Source organism: Anarhichas minor, unplaced genomic scaffold (assembly GCF_050575085.1).
Source record: "Anarhichas minor isolate MPS153535 unplaced genomic scaffold, ASM5057508v1 ptg000043l, whole genome shotgun sequence".
Classification (NCBI taxonomy): Eukaryota; Metazoa; Chordata; class Actinopteri; order Perciformes; family Anarhichadidae; genus Anarhichas; species Anarhichas minor.
Genome location: NW_027466489.1, coordinates 4,714,022 through 4,734,523, shown reverse-complemented (window position 1 = coordinate 4,734,523; position 20,502 = coordinate 4,714,022). Strand labels below are relative to the sequence as shown.

At 39.4% G+C, this 20,502-nt stretch overlaps 2 protein-coding genes across 3 annotated transcripts; one reads left to right on the top strand and one right to left on the bottom strand.

Annotated features, from left to right (window-relative positions):
- Window positions 1–1,855: 1,855 nt before the first annotated feature.
- On the bottom strand, window positions 1,856–7,544 carry abhd14b (abhydrolase domain containing 14B). 2 transcript variants are annotated; one of them, XM_076110696.1, is made up of 4 exons: window positions 7,471–7,544; window positions 6,168–6,382; window positions 5,546–5,787; window positions 1,856–4,052 (listed from the first exon to the last, which is right to left on the bottom strand). In XM_076110696.1, exons 2-4 carry the CDS (start codon window positions 6,379–6,381, stop codon window positions 3,873–3,875), a joined length of 636 nt encoding a protein of 211 aa, XP_075966811.1. In that variant the 5' UTR covers window position 6,382; window positions 7,471–7,544; the 3' UTR covers window positions 1,856–3,872. The 2 variants fall into 2 exon arrangements, with proteins under 2 accessions (XP_075966811.1, XP_075966810.1); XM_076110695.1 differs by having other exon boundaries at window positions 7,084–7,534.
- A 494-nt stretch (window positions 7,545–8,038) lies between these two features.
- On the top strand, window positions 8,039–20,030 carry mst1 (macrophage stimulating 1). The gene is made up of 18 exons (XM_076110818.1): window positions 8,039–8,087; window positions 9,248–9,392; window positions 10,010–10,125; window positions 10,210–10,324; window positions 11,478–11,614; window positions 11,929–12,049; window positions 12,170–12,288; window positions 13,918–14,092; window positions 15,334–15,464; window positions 16,282–16,384; window positions 16,947–17,083; window positions 17,215–17,247; window positions 17,365–17,479; window positions 17,573–17,650; window positions 17,908–18,054; window positions 18,168–18,274; window positions 18,578–18,717; window positions 19,869–20,030. Exons 1-18 carry the CDS (start codon window positions 8,039–8,041, stop codon window positions 20,028–20,030), a joined length of 2,130 nt encoding a protein of 709 aa, XP_075966933.1.
- The last annotated feature ends 472 nt before the right edge of the window (window positions 20,031–20,502 follow it).

Genomic DNA, 20,502 nt, shown 5'->3' with positions numbered 1-20,502 from the left:
AATTACAGATTAAAGCTTTTAAAAGACGTCCACTGCGGATTATGGTAATGACACGATGATAATCGCATTTCTTGAAGTATTTTTTCTCATATTTACAATTTAAGGCTAGTGCTATCTGGCTGACACCGTAATGACAGCTGTTAAATATGAATCAGTATTCGGTGACTGCAGATTTGGAGCATCGTTGATGTGTATTATTCTCAATCGACCATTCTGACCTCTGGTTTGGGACTGATGTTTAAAAAAAGAATCCCTGTGCTCTCTGACAGGAAAGCTCACCTCTGCCAATCCTCATGAGGCATCTCCAGTAACCTCTACTAACGCTCCTGATCACAATTTGTATATGTGCTTCACTTCTGGTCATAGAACAGACACACCAAGATCTCAGCCTCATGACCGTCTCCTAATAGTACTGGATGGGCTTTTTCTTTTATTTGGGGGCTTCTAGTACCTTTGACTGATGCTGTTCAAACTTCAAAACCATTCGCTGCTGGGGGATTGGGGCTTATCAACATTTCCAACAAAAGTGCAAAAGAGGCAACTAAATATGGTGATCACGTACAGTAGTAGTCTGGTTGTAATCCGTCGCAGTTCATCATTTGATCATTACGATGTTTAGGAGCCGCTCTGTTTCATAGTGCCTTGATGCACTTTGTTTTGGACCACATTGGCTGTATAAGAGTAGAGCCACTGTATAGTACCTTTATAAAGCAGCCACCTTTGAGGAGCCTGTGAGACTGAATCTGTCGGCTATAGAAATAGCTTCACACAGAGCCATCGCACTGATCGGCTCTCGCTTAATGTATTTGCCGTCGCGACTGTGGTTGCTCCAGAGCCACCCGACTGCCATCATATGGGGTTACTATACCGTTCCTTTACAAAGCCATGTATAGAGCTATGATACACTATCCGTATACAGCAACTTAACTGGCCATAGAGCGTTTTTAGGGCCACCTGACTGCTATAGTTCTGCCTGAATCGTATGTGTTTGTGTGTGGATGTGTGCGCGAGTGTTAGTTTGCGTTAAAAACCCTCAAAGGGAATGTCTTTAAAATGAGAAGTGGAGTGTATGAGGGACGACAGTTGTGGTAGCATAGCTGTTTTTTCCTGTTCCTGTGTCGCAACGGACAAAACCCAGTGTTGTTGTGGAGGAAAAAAAAGTGATTTTACTGAAACAAACAGAATCCATCTTTAACCATCAGTCTGCCTAAATGTTAATCTAAGAGAGCAGAGGTATCCAAAAGAATGTGTAGTTCATCAGTGTTTTCTGCTTCAAATGCAACATAGTTAACAAAGCCTCTCTAAATGCCTTAGTGTTACACAGTACGGAGCTCTGATACGTTTCCCTCCCTCATGTTCACTCACGCACACAAACAAATAGATCCTCCAAAATATTCACTCCCTGGGTTTTCTTGGTGTTCTGCAGTACGTATAGTGAGCTCTAATTTTGTATTTTTGCGTCTTGAAACGGTTCGTTATTGATTGATGCCTGATTGATGTTTTGATTAAATGCTTGAAAGCCAAGTGGGAGTTTTAAATTTCAAAAAGCCTCCGACCTTCAATGTTCACACCCACCCAAACCTCACTGTATTGCTCCGGAGGGACGACTCGCGCTACAATTTGAACCTTAACTACTCACTCTGTACAGTTGTTGGTACTATTTGATGTGACAAACATGCTGGCACAGTAACTGCAGTGCGGCTCCGAACAAATCTGACTCAGAGAAACAAAAGACCGTTTGAAAATTGAAATGAAAAAAATGTCCAATTTGGCTCCTTTCAGTGTTCAGTACCTATCATCTGATGCCGGATGCAGTTTTACTTTTCTGGCATTTGTTTGTCTCTGTCCTGTGCCATTTAATTCTGTCTGTATTTCCCCATTTCCACTGTCTGTAAATGAGTGCTACACGTGCCTGTGGAAATGTACCCCCTGCAACTTCCTCTCTTTACCTGGTTCTGTATGCTTACAGTCCTCACACACAAACTAAGTATGTAGGCCTACAGTTTGTTTTGCACCGCAACATTATGCACAACACACCTAACAGCGAACATGTAATGACACTTAGTCACGCCCAGCTGGGAGATGTCAATCACCAGGCAGAAGTAAGCCAAGGATGTCACTTCCCAGGTGTTTTTTTGGTGAGCGGGTGGGAATGTCAGAGGCAAGCTCAGGGAGTGGGTCTCCACAGAGCAGCACGGTCCCGTCGAACAGCAGGTCATGGAGGAATCATGTAGTGATGTCTGTGTGCGCATCCCGACAGAAAAAAAATAAGTCGTCTGAAGGGACCACACGTCTGATTTCTGTGGTTTGACAAATTTACTTTTGCCAAAAAAAAAAAAATGAAAAAAAAAAAATTTGAGAATTGGACCAGCTTGGGAATGATGAGAGGGAGGGGTCAGCTTTAGGACAGGACCCTGGAATAAGTATGGGGTGGTTTTCATAAAGCCTCTCGCCCCCTCCCGACCCTCGCTGCATCTGTGTTGGTGCGTCTCTGTGGGAAAGATACGTGCGTATGTGATTCTGTAGTCTGTAGTCTGGTGCTATGTGACCATGTTTGACAAGTGTGTTTAAAAAATAACAGCAACATTTAGAGAAGAAAAAAAGTGTAAAATCAGTCGAATTTTCAGTGAAGTTATAAAAAATATAGGAATACAGCACTGTTGATAAGTTTGAGATCTGAAGTCAAAATGTTTATTTTTATTTTTTCTTGTGCGAGTGTGAATGTCTGTGTGCTTGGAAGATTTAGCTCCTTCTTTTCTGGACACTGGTCCATGTCGCTCCATTCTTTTTGTAAAAGAAAAGAAGAAGAGGGCAAAATTTGTAAAATCTTGTGTCTGTGACTCCTTGTAAAATATTTTCAAATTGTTTATTACAGAGAATCAGTTATTAAATAATGTTCATATTTTTCACTTCATTTCAGCGTGTGGTGTTTTGTCTTTTTGTTGAGACAGGTCATTCATTAAAAATATAAAATCTATATATAAATATTTTTTTGCACCTTTACATTTAATTATAATACACAATAGCTTGTTAGATTTCATGGTACAAAGGAAAAGTTAGAGATCTCAAAAATACACTTATTAGCTTTCTTACCGAGACGAGACAATTAACACGACTCATGTTCAGGGGTGTAATTTAGATTTCAAAGGAAGTGGAGACAGTCATGTGTACAGCTACAAATCCTCTAAAGGGCTTGAGTTTTTTTCAGATACCCCTACCGGAGCAAAACACAACCATGTCTTTTCATAATCTGTCAAATCTAACTATATAATTGTAATTTTGAGACGTAAATAACCTTTTTAGTGACATTCTAGGAGCTGTAATCACCTTTTAGTAGGCTGCTCTGGGCCCTACATTATAACCAACTCTGAATTTTTTTACCAGGTTAAATATGTTTACAGCAGCATTTCATATGTTTTTTAGATTCCCGCCAGCAGTCGGCTAACACCGGAAACACGGAAACAGCTAGCCTTAAAAAAACATGCTAGATAAAGCATTCATTACTTAGTGGGTTTTCGAGGTTCTGGTGGGTTTATTTTGTTACTGTTGGACAAAGCCAGGCTTGCTGGTTCCCCCTCTTTCAAGTCTGCATGCTAAACTAAGTTAGCTGGCTGTTAGCGGTAGCTTCATATTTAGCATATAGATATATCAATCTTCTCATCTAACTCAGCAAAGTGTTTAAGCCGATTTCTCAAAATATCTTTGAAAGTTTTATTCCTGGTACAATTTAAAAAGCCAAAATTAGGTTGTGCAGGACGACGTGTGTGGGCTAAATTTCTCAAGAATGAATATTGTGTATTTTTGTGTGGCTCCTCTGAATCATTTATGTGACTGTTGTTGAGTATCTCTCCACTGATGCACAGCGAGGAGCTTCACAGCGTATTTAGGAAGTCAGTGAGAGCTTTGTGCCAGGTGTCTGGGTCATCCAGGTAACAAGGGTGACCCGCTCCTTTCATCACCACCACGCTGTGATTGGCCAGACTGCTCAGGTTGTTCAGCGACCGTTCTCCGAGCTGAGCGTCCTGGTCGCCGTAAACGATCAGCGACGGGACCTGGAGGAGAGACGGGACACAAAAACACACGTGAAGGTAAGAGATCTTTCTGTTGAGTCCTTTCTAGAGTCCTTTCCCTCCTTTTTAGTTAATCTGTTGTTGTTTTTTAAGGTGGTCAAATCCGTAACTAAAGGGATTCTGTAGTTGTCCTCTATTTTACCTCAAGTTAAAAACAACAACATTTGAACAGGTCTCATAAAAAGATAGAAGGCACGCTTTTTATTTTTATTTGGTGTGACTAAAAAACAAAAGTATATAAAAGAGTAGTCGGGCAGACCTTGATATTAGCTTTTATCAGCTGCAGAGAAAGTATTCAGACCATTTCATTAAATAAAGTCACACAATACTTGGATATAAATACACTCATTACAAAAAATTACTCCTGCATTAAAGGATCACTCCAAAGATTGAGTTATTCATTTACATAAAGTTGGGGGATTCGCAAGACACAGATTAAACAAAGACTTGCGACCGAGTTACCCCCAAACAATCTGGGATTCACACTGACCTCTTGCTGTGATTGGTCAGCTGTGCTGAGGTGAGAAAGGAACCAAGTTCTCTAGCTTTTCCCTCCGTCTTGACACAACTGTTTCTGTCACTTTTTGTGTGAACAATTGAGTGCAACGCCTTGGATGTTTTCCAGGAGAAACTGTATGAAAATATGTGTCATTATCCCCATATTTTAGTTACTGTTGCATCTCCCTCTTCTCTAGGGCAACACGCTTTTTCACCTCGCCTTCGAGTGTTGCTGTGTGTAGGAGATATTAAAACCTCCGCCTTCTGATGACATTCAACATCACATTCAAGGGGTTAAACCAAGATAACATCACCACGTCATCATGAGGGTTGAAGTCTCTCATGTCATTATGCAGACAGATGAGCGGTATACTATTAATTATTTTATAATTGCATTATAATTACTGATGCCTTAATGTTTAAAGGTAATTGAAAGTTGTATAATGTCAAGATGGAGCTAATTCGAACAACTTCATATTTTACAAGCTTATATTTTGTATGCAAAATCTCAACCTGCAAAGTAACTAGTAATTACAGTTCACCACTTGCTTTTCATCTACTTTATTTACACTACTGTATGTATTTAGTTATTTTTATTCAACATCTCACTTTGTTATCATGTCGCTGCTTTTCTGCTTCGCTATTTTCCCCAAATCACTGAACATTAAGCAGCCACGACGCTCTTATATACAGTGATTTCGAGGGGAACTACTTCTCAGTAACAAACACGTCTCCTTCCTGGATAATCTGCCTTTACTTGGTTTGCCATTTGAGAAATGTTTTTTAAATTGTTGGGCACAGGATGAAAGCAAGTGTGAAAGTCACACCAGCTCTGCTCCTCTCACAGTCGCATGTAAAAGGGAGAGAAGGTTGTGCTGGAAAATGGGGATGACATTCACGGTTGCTCAAGTTATCCTTGAAAGAGGAAATGAAGAGCACAAAGGAGTATAAAGTAAAACCTTACACACAGACTGTACCTTTACACTCTGGTACTGCTCCGCTGTGAAGTTCTCGGTGCAGATGGGAGCCACGGGGATGTAGGCTCGTATCAGAGCCTGGTGCTGCAGGAGGAAGGGAAGGGAGTACATCCCACTGAGGGACGGGCTGATCACCACCACAGAGCTCAGGCTCAGCTGCTCACACACCTCTTTCAGGAAGCCTGCAGGGGCCAGCTGTCCAACCGCTGCCGGGGCCTCGGCTGACTTAGACCGGCCGAGTCCTGTGCACAGAGAAAGAGAGTGGACAGCAAACTAATGAAGGCGTAAGACAAGAAGAAGACGAGGGCTGCAGGTTTTCAAATTGAACGGATACCAGAACCTTTTGATCAGATGTCTTCAAACTGTGAGATATGAGACAAACTGCATGAGGCGAAGGGAGCAGGTTCATACCGGTGCTCTAAAAACCACAGCAAGTTGTTTGTTGTAGTAGTTAGGCCACTGGTTTGGCGTGCTTACTGACACTGTCAGCAGTTGTTGCTGCACCAGTGGCTTTGATAAACAGCTCATGGAGACAGTTAAGGAACCCATTGCGCCTGATTGCCTCCCTTTGCATCAAAGATAGCCCTCCATATGGGACGGCTTTCAGTGCCGTCAGACTCACCCGGCAGGTCGATGGCGACTGCACGGCATCCTGCTTTGGCCAGAGTCTCCAGAGTGCCGATGTTGAGCCAGTTTTCTGATGAGAAACGGATGCCGTGAAGGAGTAAAACGGACATCCTCACTTCCCCTTCAGTAGGTTCACTCTGTCTGTAGAACAGCGGCGCTTTGCAGCCCTCGACCTGCACACTCCCCTCTGTCATCTTAACAGCTGACATCCTGAACAGGAAAGCAGTCGTTTAACTTCACACTGCTACTGGTACACACTATTATTATGTTGTGGTAAAGTAAAAGAATAAGTTAAGCATCAAAATATACTCCAAAATACGAGTAAAAGTAAGAATACTCATTATGCAGAATGATCCATTTCAGAATCATATCTTATTATTGGATTATAACTCTGGGTGCATTAATGTGTTGGCGTAACTGGTGAAGCTGGTAAGGCTGTTTTTAATTACTCTATATACTGCTGGGTATTTAAATCTATAACATTACATACTAATTAATGAGTTGATTATTTTGTGATAATAGTTTGAATCAGATAATAGTTTGAACTCATGTAGTGGAGTACTTGTATAAAACAGCATAAAATGGAATCCCTCAAGTAAAGTACAAGTACCTCAACATTGGACAGCAGTTGAGTAAATGTACTTAGTTAAACTCCACCAGTGGTCGTGATAATATAAAAATATGTCTTCATAGGAAAATTTGAATTGCTAACAAATACTGTACATTAATAAACACTTGAAAATGTCCTTATGGCTGCGTACAACCACATTTAAGTGGGCAATAAACCTTTTTTGAATGCTAAATAGGGGCTTTAATAGTAAAAGTTAACCTGTTGAATATGTAAACACGTACATCCCTCTGACATGTAATGCAGTACAAAACATAAAGTAGCATAAATTGGAAATACTTACAAGTACCTACTAAGACTGTACTAACTAATGCATTATCATATGCAACCAGAGTTCCTCAAGAAAAGCATCAGTTGAGCTGCTAACATTAACACACCAGACGATGTTTTTACTTCAGTTCTCTGCCACAGTTTCAACAAGTTACACTTTGTAACTTTCTCCACAGAAACATTGGTCGCATCGGACTGCACTGCTCGTTGTCCGCTGCAGTTCACTGATGTTGTGTCCAGTTCAGACTACACGAAGAGTTTGTGGACAGCTGGCAGGTTAAACAGTCCGATCAAAGTCCAGATTAGATCATTTGATTTGTAATATCGAGCTCGCGCTCAGCACTTCATCGAAAACACGATGAGAAAATAATCCGCCTTTTTTTTTCTTCTTTTTTTTTACCTGACGGCCTCCAGTAGTGAACCGACGATTATCCTGCAAAGTCGAGCTGTAAGCAGCTGCGGTTTCACCTCATTTCCCGGAAAACAGGAAGAAAAAAACAGCACTGGAAGATTATTCTACTGACGCCTACTGTTTGATACGAGAAGTGCTTTTGCTCTGACAGCCATTTAAAAAAGTATATTTCTTCTGTATTTTTTCCGTAAAATATTTGGTTTAATCGTTTGCATTGCTGTCAGAGTGAAATCAGTTGAGTAGCATGAAAAGAAGAACATGAACAAGGACTGATGTGCCGCTCGTCATTAATGATTAATACGCAGTATTGATCTGTGTTTGGGAAATTAGGGCCTCTGTTTGTGTAAGAGTCCAGTGTGGGTGGTTGTGTGTTAAGTCAATAGTATGTTTTCTGCGTGGATTTCTAACATCCTCCTGGAGTTTTTTGGGGGATTTGTTTTTCAGCGTCAAACCGACCTGTGATCGGATTTGTAATCCTCAACTAGGACTTCATAGCAGAGACCTCTGACTTCCATCCAGTGCTATAAAGCTCTTTATCGTCCGCAGACCACAAACAATGAAACTGTTGCTGTCCTTTATTCTCCTGACTGTCCGACTGGCTGCTGGTAAGAACGTGTTATGATCCTCAATGTCTTCAGCTATAAATGACTCATATTAATTGTCTGCGTTGTTATGAAGAGTTAAAATGTTTATGAAGAAATATTTAACAAAACAAACAAAAACAAAAAAAGTCGTCCCATATTTGTAGTTGAATATTTTTGAGAGTACCAGGATTATTATTTAATACATCTGAAGGAATGTCAGTGGTGGAGGACGCATTTAGATATTTTACTTTAGTAAAAGTGTCAACACCACTCTTTGAAAACATTCCACTGCACATTCTATCAGATGATCATGTTTGTAGCGTCGCTGTCCTGTGTGAACCACTATCCCTAAAAAGTCAACTTTCAGGAAAAAACGGTTTTGTGACGATGCCTTTTCCAGCTGATCCAAGATGCTTTTCATATATTTTATTTAACTTCAGAAGTAGGAGGATTTGCTCATCACATAAAGGAACAATTCATCCTTCAGATTATCGGAAAAAGTAACTTCGGCTGTCACACAAATGTAGTGAAATAAAAGATAAAAGTACAATATCTGCCTCCCAGATGTTGTGGAGTAGAAATATAAAGTAACATAAAACAGAAATACTCCAGCAAAGTACAAGTACCTCATATTTGTATTTAAGTAGTGCTTGAGTAAATGTACGCAGTTAAAGTTCACTTCTGTAAATTACTCATATAGGTATATAGGTATATCTGTGTTGTTATGAGGAGTCTAACTTTCTTATTTTATATGTTATATTATATTATATATATAGAGCGAGGACCAGTTTAGTAACTATCGCCTTGAGAGGGTTGGTAAACTAATGTGGAAACTACAAAAGTAAAAACCAGTTATTTTCAATCTTGTGTATTTTGTGAGTAGTAGGATTATTTTGTTATACATTTTAGCACTGCATGAATGTATACCAGTATAAGTAGTAATATTGGTGGTTGTCGGTTATAGTAACAATGGTGTACTGATTTGCTGTTTAAAACTTGTTCTGGTCTCTGATCTCACAAACTCTTGGTCCAAAGGTTATATGTATGCAGGCTCGTGCCCAAATGTTGCAGCTGGTACCAATGAGCAGCTGCACTCTAGTTCAAACCTGGACTCAATAGATCAAGATACAGTCCTGCCAACACATTTTATTTAGTTGTATTGTTCTGTTGTGCATAAACAGGCTACCGAACTCCCCTGAATGACTTCCAGCGCTCAGAGGGCAGAGAGCTGGTTCCCACCTCCTGGAACTCAGCTCGAGTGTTGTTGTTACCGGTTCTGAACCTGGAGGACTGCGCCACTCGCTGCTCTCAGTCTCTGGACTGCAGGTATACAACCTCTACTTTAACACAGCAGGTTGTAAGCACTACTGGTCAACCTTGTTCTTTCCAGCAAGGCCATAATTAGAAATATGACTTCATTATTTAAAGCATTCAGGTTGTGTTCGACCTGTAAACTTGATGGCTCACTGTGAAGTGAATTAAAGTCTTAATAAGGTAGCTCATGTAAAATGAATCTGTTAATTATTAACTTCATCTACAATGTATTAAATAGGATAATTGTGGTCTTTTACAACCTGTCTTGTTTTCATCGGTTAGGATGAGTTTGTATTGGTCAGAAAGTCAGACAGGTTATCAACAAACCATTAGACAGGTCATCTAAACTATTGTATTGGCATTGGGTTTTCAATGGATGTTGTTATTTCTGACAGAAATGATGGCCAACACTGTAACAATGGGAGCCAAGTTGTAATAAGCCAGAATTTTGTCCAGTAAAATTTCGGTTCACACATTAACAACCCAACAGATCTTTTTATTTAATTTATATAATGGCCTATTGGTGATCCATTCCTGAGCATTAAGAAAGGGATTTTTGCTAAATTATAAACCCTTTCATTTATATACCTTGTTGTAAGTTTGTATTCCTTAATATCCCTCAACACCAGAGCGTTTAACTACGAGACACGTCCAACTGTGTCCTGTAAACATCTGCCCTGGGTGGGCGACGGGAGCAACGCAGAGGTGAAGAGGAACGTAAACTGTGACCTTTATGAGAAGAAAGGTAAGACTCAATGTGTGATGTTACAGAGATCGATGTGACGGATCAGTGCTGGAGTTGTTTGATTGGTTCGTTTCTATTATGAAGTCTATGTCAGAAAGTGCATCGTGGGTAAAGGAGAAGACTACCGAGGGAAAGTCTTCACCACAAGAAGCGGGCTCACCTGCCAACAGTGGTGGTCCAAGTTTCCTCATGATCACAGGTGAGACGTTCCTCTGATGAATCTTAGTAGAGGCTGCAGTCTTTGATGCAGGGTAATCAGGCACATCAGGTTTAAAGTGGCAGGACATCCATATTGGCTGAACAGTGAAGGACTCGTAGCCTTTTTTTTTAAAGATAATCATCAAATATACAGACAAGCCAAACAGTTAAATGTTTCCAGTCCAACCGAAATCAAGTGAAACCGGTATGTTTCACTTGCTAAAACTAGAAATCCTACCAGACGGTTGTATGCCTCCACCAACCAGTCATGTTGCAGTTTACATCACTTCATCATTTTATCCTATTAGCCATTTTTATGAAAGTGTTTTAATTAGCATATCAATTCTTGAGTTATGGCCAAAGACGTGTTTTGTGAGGTCACTGTGATCTTGATCACCAAAATCTAATCACTGCAGCCTTCAGAGTCCAGGTGGATGTTTGTGCCTAATTTGAAGAAATTCACTCAAGGTGTTCCCGGGAACGCTGGACAGACGGACATAGGGCCTAAAAAGGACTGAAAGCAAAATTTAAAAAAACAAAACAATCAGGAAGTGAAGCTGTCTGCAGTACAGGCCTGTCAGAGAAGACGCTACTGTCTGTTAATGTTTATAGGTGGTAGATTTCAGGCTGTCATTGACAAAATAGTAAATATGACAACTTAGTTTAAAGCTCTACGAATCAAAGTTTTTCATATCAACACCTGATTTAAATGAATGCATGTGAAAGAAAGGGTGACCTGACTGCAGTTCCCCTAAGCTCTTCAGCGCTTTCAGTCTCTTTTAACGCATTGTTTTCGTTTTTTTGGGCCAAATACTCTACTCTAATCTACCTCGTTTCTAATAGTAGATGGCAGCTGTTTTGAATTTTTCTGCTGCCACGTTAAACAAATATATAGCTTTAAGTTCATATTCATTTCTCCAATTGCTTACTGTCCTCTAAAATTGTGACTGTGTATAAAAAGAGCTCCCACTCTATTGATCTTATTATTGGTTGTTAAAACCCTCAAATTAAAGCTGCGAGTCGTCAAAGAAACATGTTACATTTCCAATCCGATGCTCATAAAAGAAACGAATGTGACACTATAACATTTTGACTGCACTGCATGCTAACTGAAGCCGTCCCCCACTCACTGTGAAACTCTCTGTTCGTCTCAGGTGGACTCCCACAGCTACCAACGGTCTAGAGTTGAACTACTGCAGGAATCCAGACGGGGATCGGATCGGTCCGTGGTGCTACACCACCGACCCTGAGCGCCGTTATGAAAGCTGCAACATCCCCCAGTGCAAAGATGGTACAGCCCATATATTTAGTGTGAAGGGAAACGCTTCATTTGCGGGTCTTGACATTTCTCAATCATTTTTCTAGAAAGTTTCTTGTTGCTAATAAGAGGGGAATACTAATTAATTCGATTTTTTAAAGAAAGATGAAGAAAATGTAGTTTCATTTTATTACTTAATTACAGTAATTACAGGAAAACTGACAAATTAATTGAAACCTAAGGAAATACTCACATTCTTCTTAACTCCCTTTGCTAATTTATATGTTTTCCTGTAATTTTCAGCTACACAGAAAATCAAATTTCTAACTTCTGACTTTTGTTTTCAGAGGTATGCATCACATGTAATGGAGAGGACTACCGAGGGCAGGTTGACCACACTGTGAATGGCAGAGAGTGTCAGAGATGGGACCAGCAGTACCCTCACCAACACATCTACCAGCCTGAAAAGTACTCCGTATTTACACTACATTGCCCAATTCATTGATCATATAAACGTGTGTGTTCTAAACAGTTTCAGTCCTTTGTTTTGTTATTTTGGACGGGAAAAAAAACGTGTGTATTTTTCAGATACCCTGATAAGAGTTTAGATGACAACTACTGCCGTAACCCCGATGCCTCTCCGGTGCCCTGGTGTTACACTACAGACACCGAGGTGGAGAGGGAGAACTGTGAGATCAGCAAGTGCAGTAAGACGTTGCTTTTCTTATAGTAACTCGATTAGAAATGCTCATGATAATATTGATGATGGAACGAATAATTGATTCACTATCATGACAACGGATTCATCTTCTTTTCTCTCTATACATTTTTCACTATTAATCATTTTATCAAATGATTAATTAATTCAGAAAGTAAGATTAATAGATGATGAGAATAATCCCTAAATAAGATATAACTGTAAAGTTTTCTTGTTTCTTCTGTTTTGTTTTTGCCATTCGTTTCCTCTGGCACAATCGAGGGGAATAGGTGTTTGGAGACACAGTTGAATTAGAGAGTCTCATTAAGTCGCTGTAATTAAATTTAGAAAAATCACCCTTTTGGTGTTTGTGCAAATTACTTCCCAAATTGTGTGACATTTCACAATTGCCCCAATGATTCTCTTTGATTGAAGAGTGAATGCGGCTAAACTTTGTCAGAGATTCAAGCCCTGCGTCGTCCCACAGGATTTTAGGTTAATTAAAGATGTATTAAAACGTTTACTCTGGTATGCTGTAGTTTCCATTAGGAATGGTGGTGCAATTTATTTGACAAAGAATTAACGGTATGATGAAATGTAAAAGGTATTTTGTACTTTTACAACATGGTTTGTTTAATATAAAATTATAGATTCTAAATTAATACTCTTTAGACTTATTTTTTCCTCCGGTTATGCAGTTGGGAATGCGTTCAGTATAATGACTGACATGCCAAGGCCGAGTCAAATGCTAAACTTTTCATTTCAGAAGATGAAGAAATAAATAAACCCAACCAGGGCATTGGTGTTTTCTCCAGGATTTCAACACAAGTTGTGCAAGATGACACAAGATGACACTGGCTGGCATTTCCCCTGAGGACAGAGTTCACTGGGGCCCAAAATCTATAAGAGAGCACCATCTGGTGGTGCAGGCAGCGTTGAGCCAAAATCAAAACACTGCTCCAAATCAATTCTCATTCTCATCATAGATTAAGATAATTCTCAACGTCACAAAAAAGAAAACAAGATCGATTTTTATCCTGACTTCAAATTAAACATGGTAGCGAGTAGGAATCAACCTGACATGATCATTGAAAAGAAGATTGTTGAATCAGATTCATTAAAGATCTCCTCCAGACAGAGAAATACTCTACTTGAAATAATAATTTGTTATTATTACGAGTCTACCGTGATGAATAGCATCTATAATATGAGTATGCAAATGTTGCTTGTTTCAAAAGTTGAACTGCTGGACACAAGATGTCTTCAGACTTTAAGCTCCCACATCACACTTGTGTAAGTTACATATTGAAACATGTCACAAAATCCTGCTACAAAACTTTAAGGTGAGCACAGAGAAACTTCAGCAGATGGATTTGAAAACAGCCTTCTAGTCTCAAACTCTTAAATAGTTTCACTTAAACACATTCAGTTAAATGCTTGTGCTGGTAGTTTGTGGGTCATTCTGTCACATTGAGTGTAAAAAAAAGAAAGACAGACTTTCTGTTTGGACTTTAATTACACTACAATAACAGAACTCAAATCACAGAATAGTCTCATCCTTCTAACTTCACCTCTGTGCAGCCCAGAAGTGACCTTTAACACTCATTTATTTCCTCTTCAACTTGCTCTTCTCCTCCAGCTGAGGTGCGGGTGGAGAAACGCCAGCGCTCCAGCTTCACGACTAACTGTTTCCGCAGCCGCGGGGAGGATTACCGCGGCAAAGTCAACGAGACAACATCAGGTATCCCCTGTCAGCGGTGGGATGCCCAACAACCTCATGAGCATCCCTTCTTCCCAAACACATACGAATGCAAGTAAGAACATGAACAAAGTAAGAACAAAGTGCTCTATTTGCTCCACACATGAATATTAATGTCAAGATGTCATTGCAGTGAAATTTCTTGCAATCTTATTTCTCTGCTGACAGTTGACAGTCGATGATAAATGGTCATCAACTGCAGATTAAGGAGCCGGTCGCACACTGAGTGGCAATATGGATGTGAAATGAATATTAAGTTTATTTGTAATGCGGTAATCATTCATCGTGCCTAAATCGATTACGAGCATTTCAATCATCTAGTTTGTAGTTACAAGAAGTGTTGGATTTTATTAGTATGTTGTTTCAGTGTAATCCTACATCTCTAAATCAGGGGTTTTCAAAGTCTGGGACTGTGGGCCTCCCCTCACACAAAGCTTGAAAAGTGGCGCCCCCTCACCCCTTAGTTCAATTGATAATGTTATTTGATCCCAGACACTCAACAATTTAACCAAAATAGCCTAATATTGCTGTTTCAGACTACATCACATACATAAAAAAAAGTCTGTCTTATCATTATGGCATTTATTAGTTTCTGACTCTCGGAATGTATTGGGAAAACATCTCTTCTCTAGCTAAATCACTCACATTTAGGCTACTCTATGTGATCTTATTTTAATAATTAATCTAATGATTAATGTCATTTTTATCTTCCAATAAGTGAGCCTCCCACTTTGAACACCTCTGCTCTACTTAAACATTAAACAGGCTAAACAGATACAGTAAAGTCTGACTGTGTAACAGGTCACTTAACGTATTAAAGCCTGTACATTTATAAATATAAAAATAATTCTTAATGTTAGCTGCAAGAAAATATTATGTGTGGCCTTGGTACAATCAACAACTAACTTTGCATTTAATTAGGCATTATTAAACAATGACAGGCTCGCTTATCAGGATTGTACAAAATTTCCTACATTATAAAAAAAAACAGGACATTTTAAATCACTACAATGGTTAAACGATAAAGCCTTCAATATCTTGCCGCAAGTCATGTTTATAAATGCCGATCAGGTAAGCTGTTCTCATGCCTGGATAATTGGGTATTTTATCTTTATTTTGATCCTGTGTCATGCTTTAATTTTATGCAATATACTTTGTTTTATAAAGTGTATTTGTTTGTTTGCTATGTCTGATTTTTCAGTGATACTTAGTGTACTAAGTGTGCTGTGTGTAGGTTTTTTATGACAGAATAAAACCTAAAACAAACCGATTGACTGTGTGCAACGTCTCATCCAGGGGTTTGGAGGAGAACTACTGTCGTAACCCAGATGGGTCGGAGGCTCCCTGGTGCTTCACATCTGTGCCAGAGATGAGGACTGCTCTCTGCTTACAGATTAAACGCTGTGCAGACGACATAGAGGCTGAAGGTATGACCTTTTTATTCCGATTTTAGCAAAAAGAGGAATTCAGTTTCAGCTTCCTATCAAGTGTAATAGATAAAGATGATGTTGTAAAGAATGTATGAATATTTACATGCAGGGCTTAAACCATGATACACTGAGCCCATGAGTCCAAGTTTTCTCCAATGCAACCTGAGAATATTTGGACCAGGAACTGATAATAGTATTTATTTTTGTTTTAAGTATTTAAAGTATTTATCAAATTTTATTTATTAAATGTTATATTTCTCTATATTTTATTTCCCAACATTAAAGCAACACTCACAACGGAAAATGTACACATCTTAGCAATACAATGCTGCTTTGGTCAATTCAATACACAAAGAGGTTTCACTGCTACAGCCTTCATTTCAATGACCAGTAGCTTCGAACGGCTAATGTTGGCTGATTTTATCTAATTTCTTCTTGTACAATCGATACACTATGATTTATTTACATTTACTATTATAATGTTATTGTCATTTGTGGCTCCTGATGAGCTACACTGTCTGTCTTTGAGGTCCAAATGCAGTTTGGAAGAACAAATTTCTGGTGGAGAAATACAGAATCCTTTATCTATTTATTTATTTACATTTTGTATTGTACATGATCAGTGTAAATAATGACCACCACGTTTTTTAATGTAACTCCCTCAGTGTTACTAAAACCCCCAAATTACCCAACAAATATGTAGAATATAACCTCAATGGCAACTATGGTCCTGCATGAGAATTATGGAGTCTCACTGTTTGTTTTGTTTTACATTTTCACTGTGTGCCATAATTCATAATAATAATTTCTTCAGATTGCTACCACGAAAATGGAAAAAACTACAAAGGAATGGTCCGCAAAACTCGTAAGGGGATCACCTGCCAGAAATGGAACGTCAACACACCTCACCGGACCAAGTACGACGATCATTTAAGACGGATGATTTTTTATCCAAGAGGAAAACATCTATGACACTAAACAAAGAATGGAACAACGGGCCATGCTTGTTGCCTTCATGTTATTGCTGTGTCCAAAATCCAAAATGCATAATACTTGAAAACAGGTGTTGAGTATGTTGTGTATTCACACAAGAAAACTGACCAAATTAAGTAACAGTCCATATGCATGCACCCTAAAAACCTTTAATTTCCAATCTGCTGCAGGGGACACTATTCTCCCACAATGCAACGCACGGAAATGTGAGAGCGTCTCACAGCTGGAAAAATCTAAACTAATTATTGATGGAGGTGAAACAGCTGCAGGAAAACCTCTCAAAAAAGTGTTTTATTTTTGGACAAACATTTAGCCGTCTCTTTGTTAACTCGTTATCAGGAGTGACTTTTGACCTCAGCTATAACAGTTAAATATGTTGATTACTTTTATAGAGACTACAAGTTCCATCAAGACTAGTATTTAGTATATAATGTATACAGCTAGTATATAAAGTAGTATTTATAACTTGATAACATGATTTTCCAGGATAAACCCAAGGACGCATCCTGAGGCCAACCTGACAGAGAACTACTGTCGTAACCCAGATGGGGACCAGCACGGACCCTGGTGCTACACCACCGACCCCAAAACTGAGTTTGACTACTGCGCCATCAAACAGTGTGGTACATAACTCTGCTTTTATTGTCTATTTCAACATCCTCAGAGTAGCTTGATCAACTGTGTGGTGACAACTCAAAAGAGCTTCTGTATTCTGACTTTAACAATTCATCTGTTTCTTGTTGTTTTCAAACAGCTGGAGAGAAAGTGTCCATGACTGAACCAGTAGGTTAGTTTCTGAATGAATTTGAAGCAATATTTTGTTGTTGACAACAAGCCTTCTCGTCTGTTTTTTTTGTTTTTTGTTTGTTTTTAACAATAATACGTCACCGTTTTGTGAACACAGAGAATGTGGAGTTCAGTGAGTGCGGGAAGAGAGAAGACCGCATCCAGAGGACGAGGATGCGTATTGTGGGTGGGATTCCTGGGAACTCGCCGTGGACAGTGAGCCTCAGAGACAGGTGAGTCTGCGAGCTGACGGTGTTTGAACCAGCCATGGACACGTAAAATACGCTTAACTGTGCTTTATGTGACCTCTGACCTCTTGGGTGCAGGAAAGGAAACCATTTCTGTGGAGGATCCATGGTTAACCCCAGATGGGTGATCAGCACCAAGCAGTGTTTCTCCTCCTGGTAAAGCTTGTTTATTTAACATGTTTATTTAAGGGTGTTAGCATTGTCATGGTGAACATGTTAGCGTTTAGCTGAAAGCACTGCTGTGCCTAACTGCAGCCTCACAGAGCTGCTAGCATGACTGCAGACTCTTGTTTGAAAATGTCTCTTGCACGGCATTTATGGAAGAGCTTTGTTAAATAGGTCGAGTCCCCCTTGTAGACTTCAAAGCATGAAATAAAAAGTGTTGCATTTTGCTTGTCTGTATTTGTGCACAGCTACGTGGACCTGCCCGGATACTCGGCCATGATGGGAACACTGTATCGGGATCCTCAAGAAGGAGAGCCTGGCGTGCAAACTATCCCTCTGACCAAGATTGTCTGCGGACCCTCAGAGTCTCAGCTGGTCATGCTTCAACTGGAATAGTGTGTACTTTCAAGTGCCCCCCAGCACACACACACACACACACACACACACACACACACACACACACACACAGACCAATAGTAATTTCCCTGCCTTTCTCTCCTTTCTGTAGCCCGGCTCAGTTTAATGAGCGTGTCTCTCAGATCTGCCTCCCTCCTGAGCGCTACATTGTAGCTGAGGGGACGTCTTGTGAGATCGCAGGATGGGGTGAGACTAGAGGCAAGTATAATCCTTTGGCGATGATAACTTGACACTGAATTAACTACATGCTGTGCTTCATTCAACGACAATATGCTTCAATTGCAGTAATTGATAATAGATGACTTCCTTCGAACAAGCATCTTGTTTCTGTCCTTGGAGTAATGTTGCATCTAAATGAGAAAACTATTCAGACGATTGAGCAACAGATGGCATAGATATTTCTAGAACCAGTCAACATCTGTTCACCTTCCTTTTCTTTTTTCTCTATGTCCCTAAACACATCGGCTGCTAACTCATTCCTCCTTCTCGCTGTTTTTAAAGGGACTGGAGATGAAACTGTCCTCAATGTGGCCTACATACCAGTTCTCAGTAACAAGGACTGCAACAAATACTTCAGAGGTCGTGTTCGTGAGAATGAGATGTGCACCGGCTCTTTCCAGGGCGGGGTGGGCGCCTGTGAGGTAGGTGTCCATGAAAAGTGAGCACAGCATTAAAGCTTTACTGTCCATTTTAGATGTATTTGTTTACCCTGGAGCAGCAGCAGAGTTACTTCAGTCACTATTTTCTTTTATTTCTTTTTTTTTGACAACTTTGTATTGGTGGAAGTGGGACAGGTATTATCCAGCTACTGTACATTCTCTGTACCTTGAATATCTTAAGTAATTCAATACTTTTTTTTTACAGTGTTTTTGGGGTCATTCCTCGTTTAAGTTACATATTCTGTGAATTCACTGGATTTGTCTTAAAGTTATATTTTACATATATTTACATATCGCCAGATTTTACTTTACTTTAACTAAAAACACCAGAACTCAAGAAGCTAGAGGGGGGGAAAAAGACAAGAAAGAAAGGGTGAAGGTAAATTAATAAACAAACCAAAACCAAACAACAACACAAGAGAAGGAACGAAACCTTTTATTGTTGCCTTTTGCTTTTATGCGGTTACAGAAGAGATGCATTGTGGGCAATATGGTATATGTCTTAACAACTAAGTCACCATGACACATAAGACCATTTTTTTGAAATTTATTGCAGTGTGTAGTGACATTGAAAGGAATAGTCTGACATTTTGGAAAATACACTCATAGTTTTCTTGTTGAGAGTTCGATGAGAAGATCAACACACAATCTATACCTACTTACACCTGTATGGCTAACTAATTAACACATTATATCTTGTTTGTTTTTTTACCTCTGGACAGAGCCAAGCTAGCTGGTTCCCCCACTTTCCAGTTTTTATGCTAAGCTTACCGGCTGCTGGATGTAGCTTTAGTGGTATCAATCTTCTCATCTAACTCTCAGCAAGAAAGCGAATATACGAGTTCCCCAAAATGTCAAAACTATTCCTTTCAATGAACAAGTATAACATTGTTTGATGAGAATTAATACTTCAAATACTGACGGTGAATAAAATCTTTTGATGATGAAAATCACTTGAAGTAAAGAGCATACAGCTATTTATATGTTCCTATAAATTAAACACATTCACCATTTGGATAATGGAGGAGGACTGGACAAGATGTGACTGCAAGATGTTTCCGACCTTAGCAGTGACAGTCAGTCATAACAGAGACAAATAATGACTCCAGAGTGTTGTTCCTGTGTGTCTGCAGAGAGACTATGGCGGCCCTCTGGCGTGTCAGAACAGCGACTGCTGGGTACTTGAGGGTGTGATCATCCCCATGAGGCGCTGTGGACACCCGGGGCAGCCCAACATCTTCATCCGTGTCTCTGTCTACGTTGACTGGATCAAGAAGGTCATGGAGATGACTTAGAATTAGAGACTGCCATCTAACAGGAACTGATCAAATCTGCTCAACCCTCAAGACCAGTTTTTCACTTAACCATATACATTTTTTCCTTCTCAGATGTCTCTTTAAAACATTAAAAAATGTGAATAATACATTAAGATGTATAGTCAGATTTTATTAGTTAAAACATTAAGGTAAAACATTACTACATCATAAAAAAAGAATCATTCATTCATGGGGAGAATGCAAAGACATGCAGAGTAATGTCTTACAGTATATTTTCTGCTTTAGATTAATTTATATATGCATTTACATTTAGTGAATCTTTACAGCCAGACTAACTGACTTCTGATGCATCAGTCAGAATAAGCAGAAAATATCTATATTCCCAAAACATGATCAAGAACGCTGAGGTGCAAAACAATGCAGAGAAGATTATTATTAAGATCATATAAATGTAGTTCAGTTAAATTCTGTAAATTCCCCATTTAACATT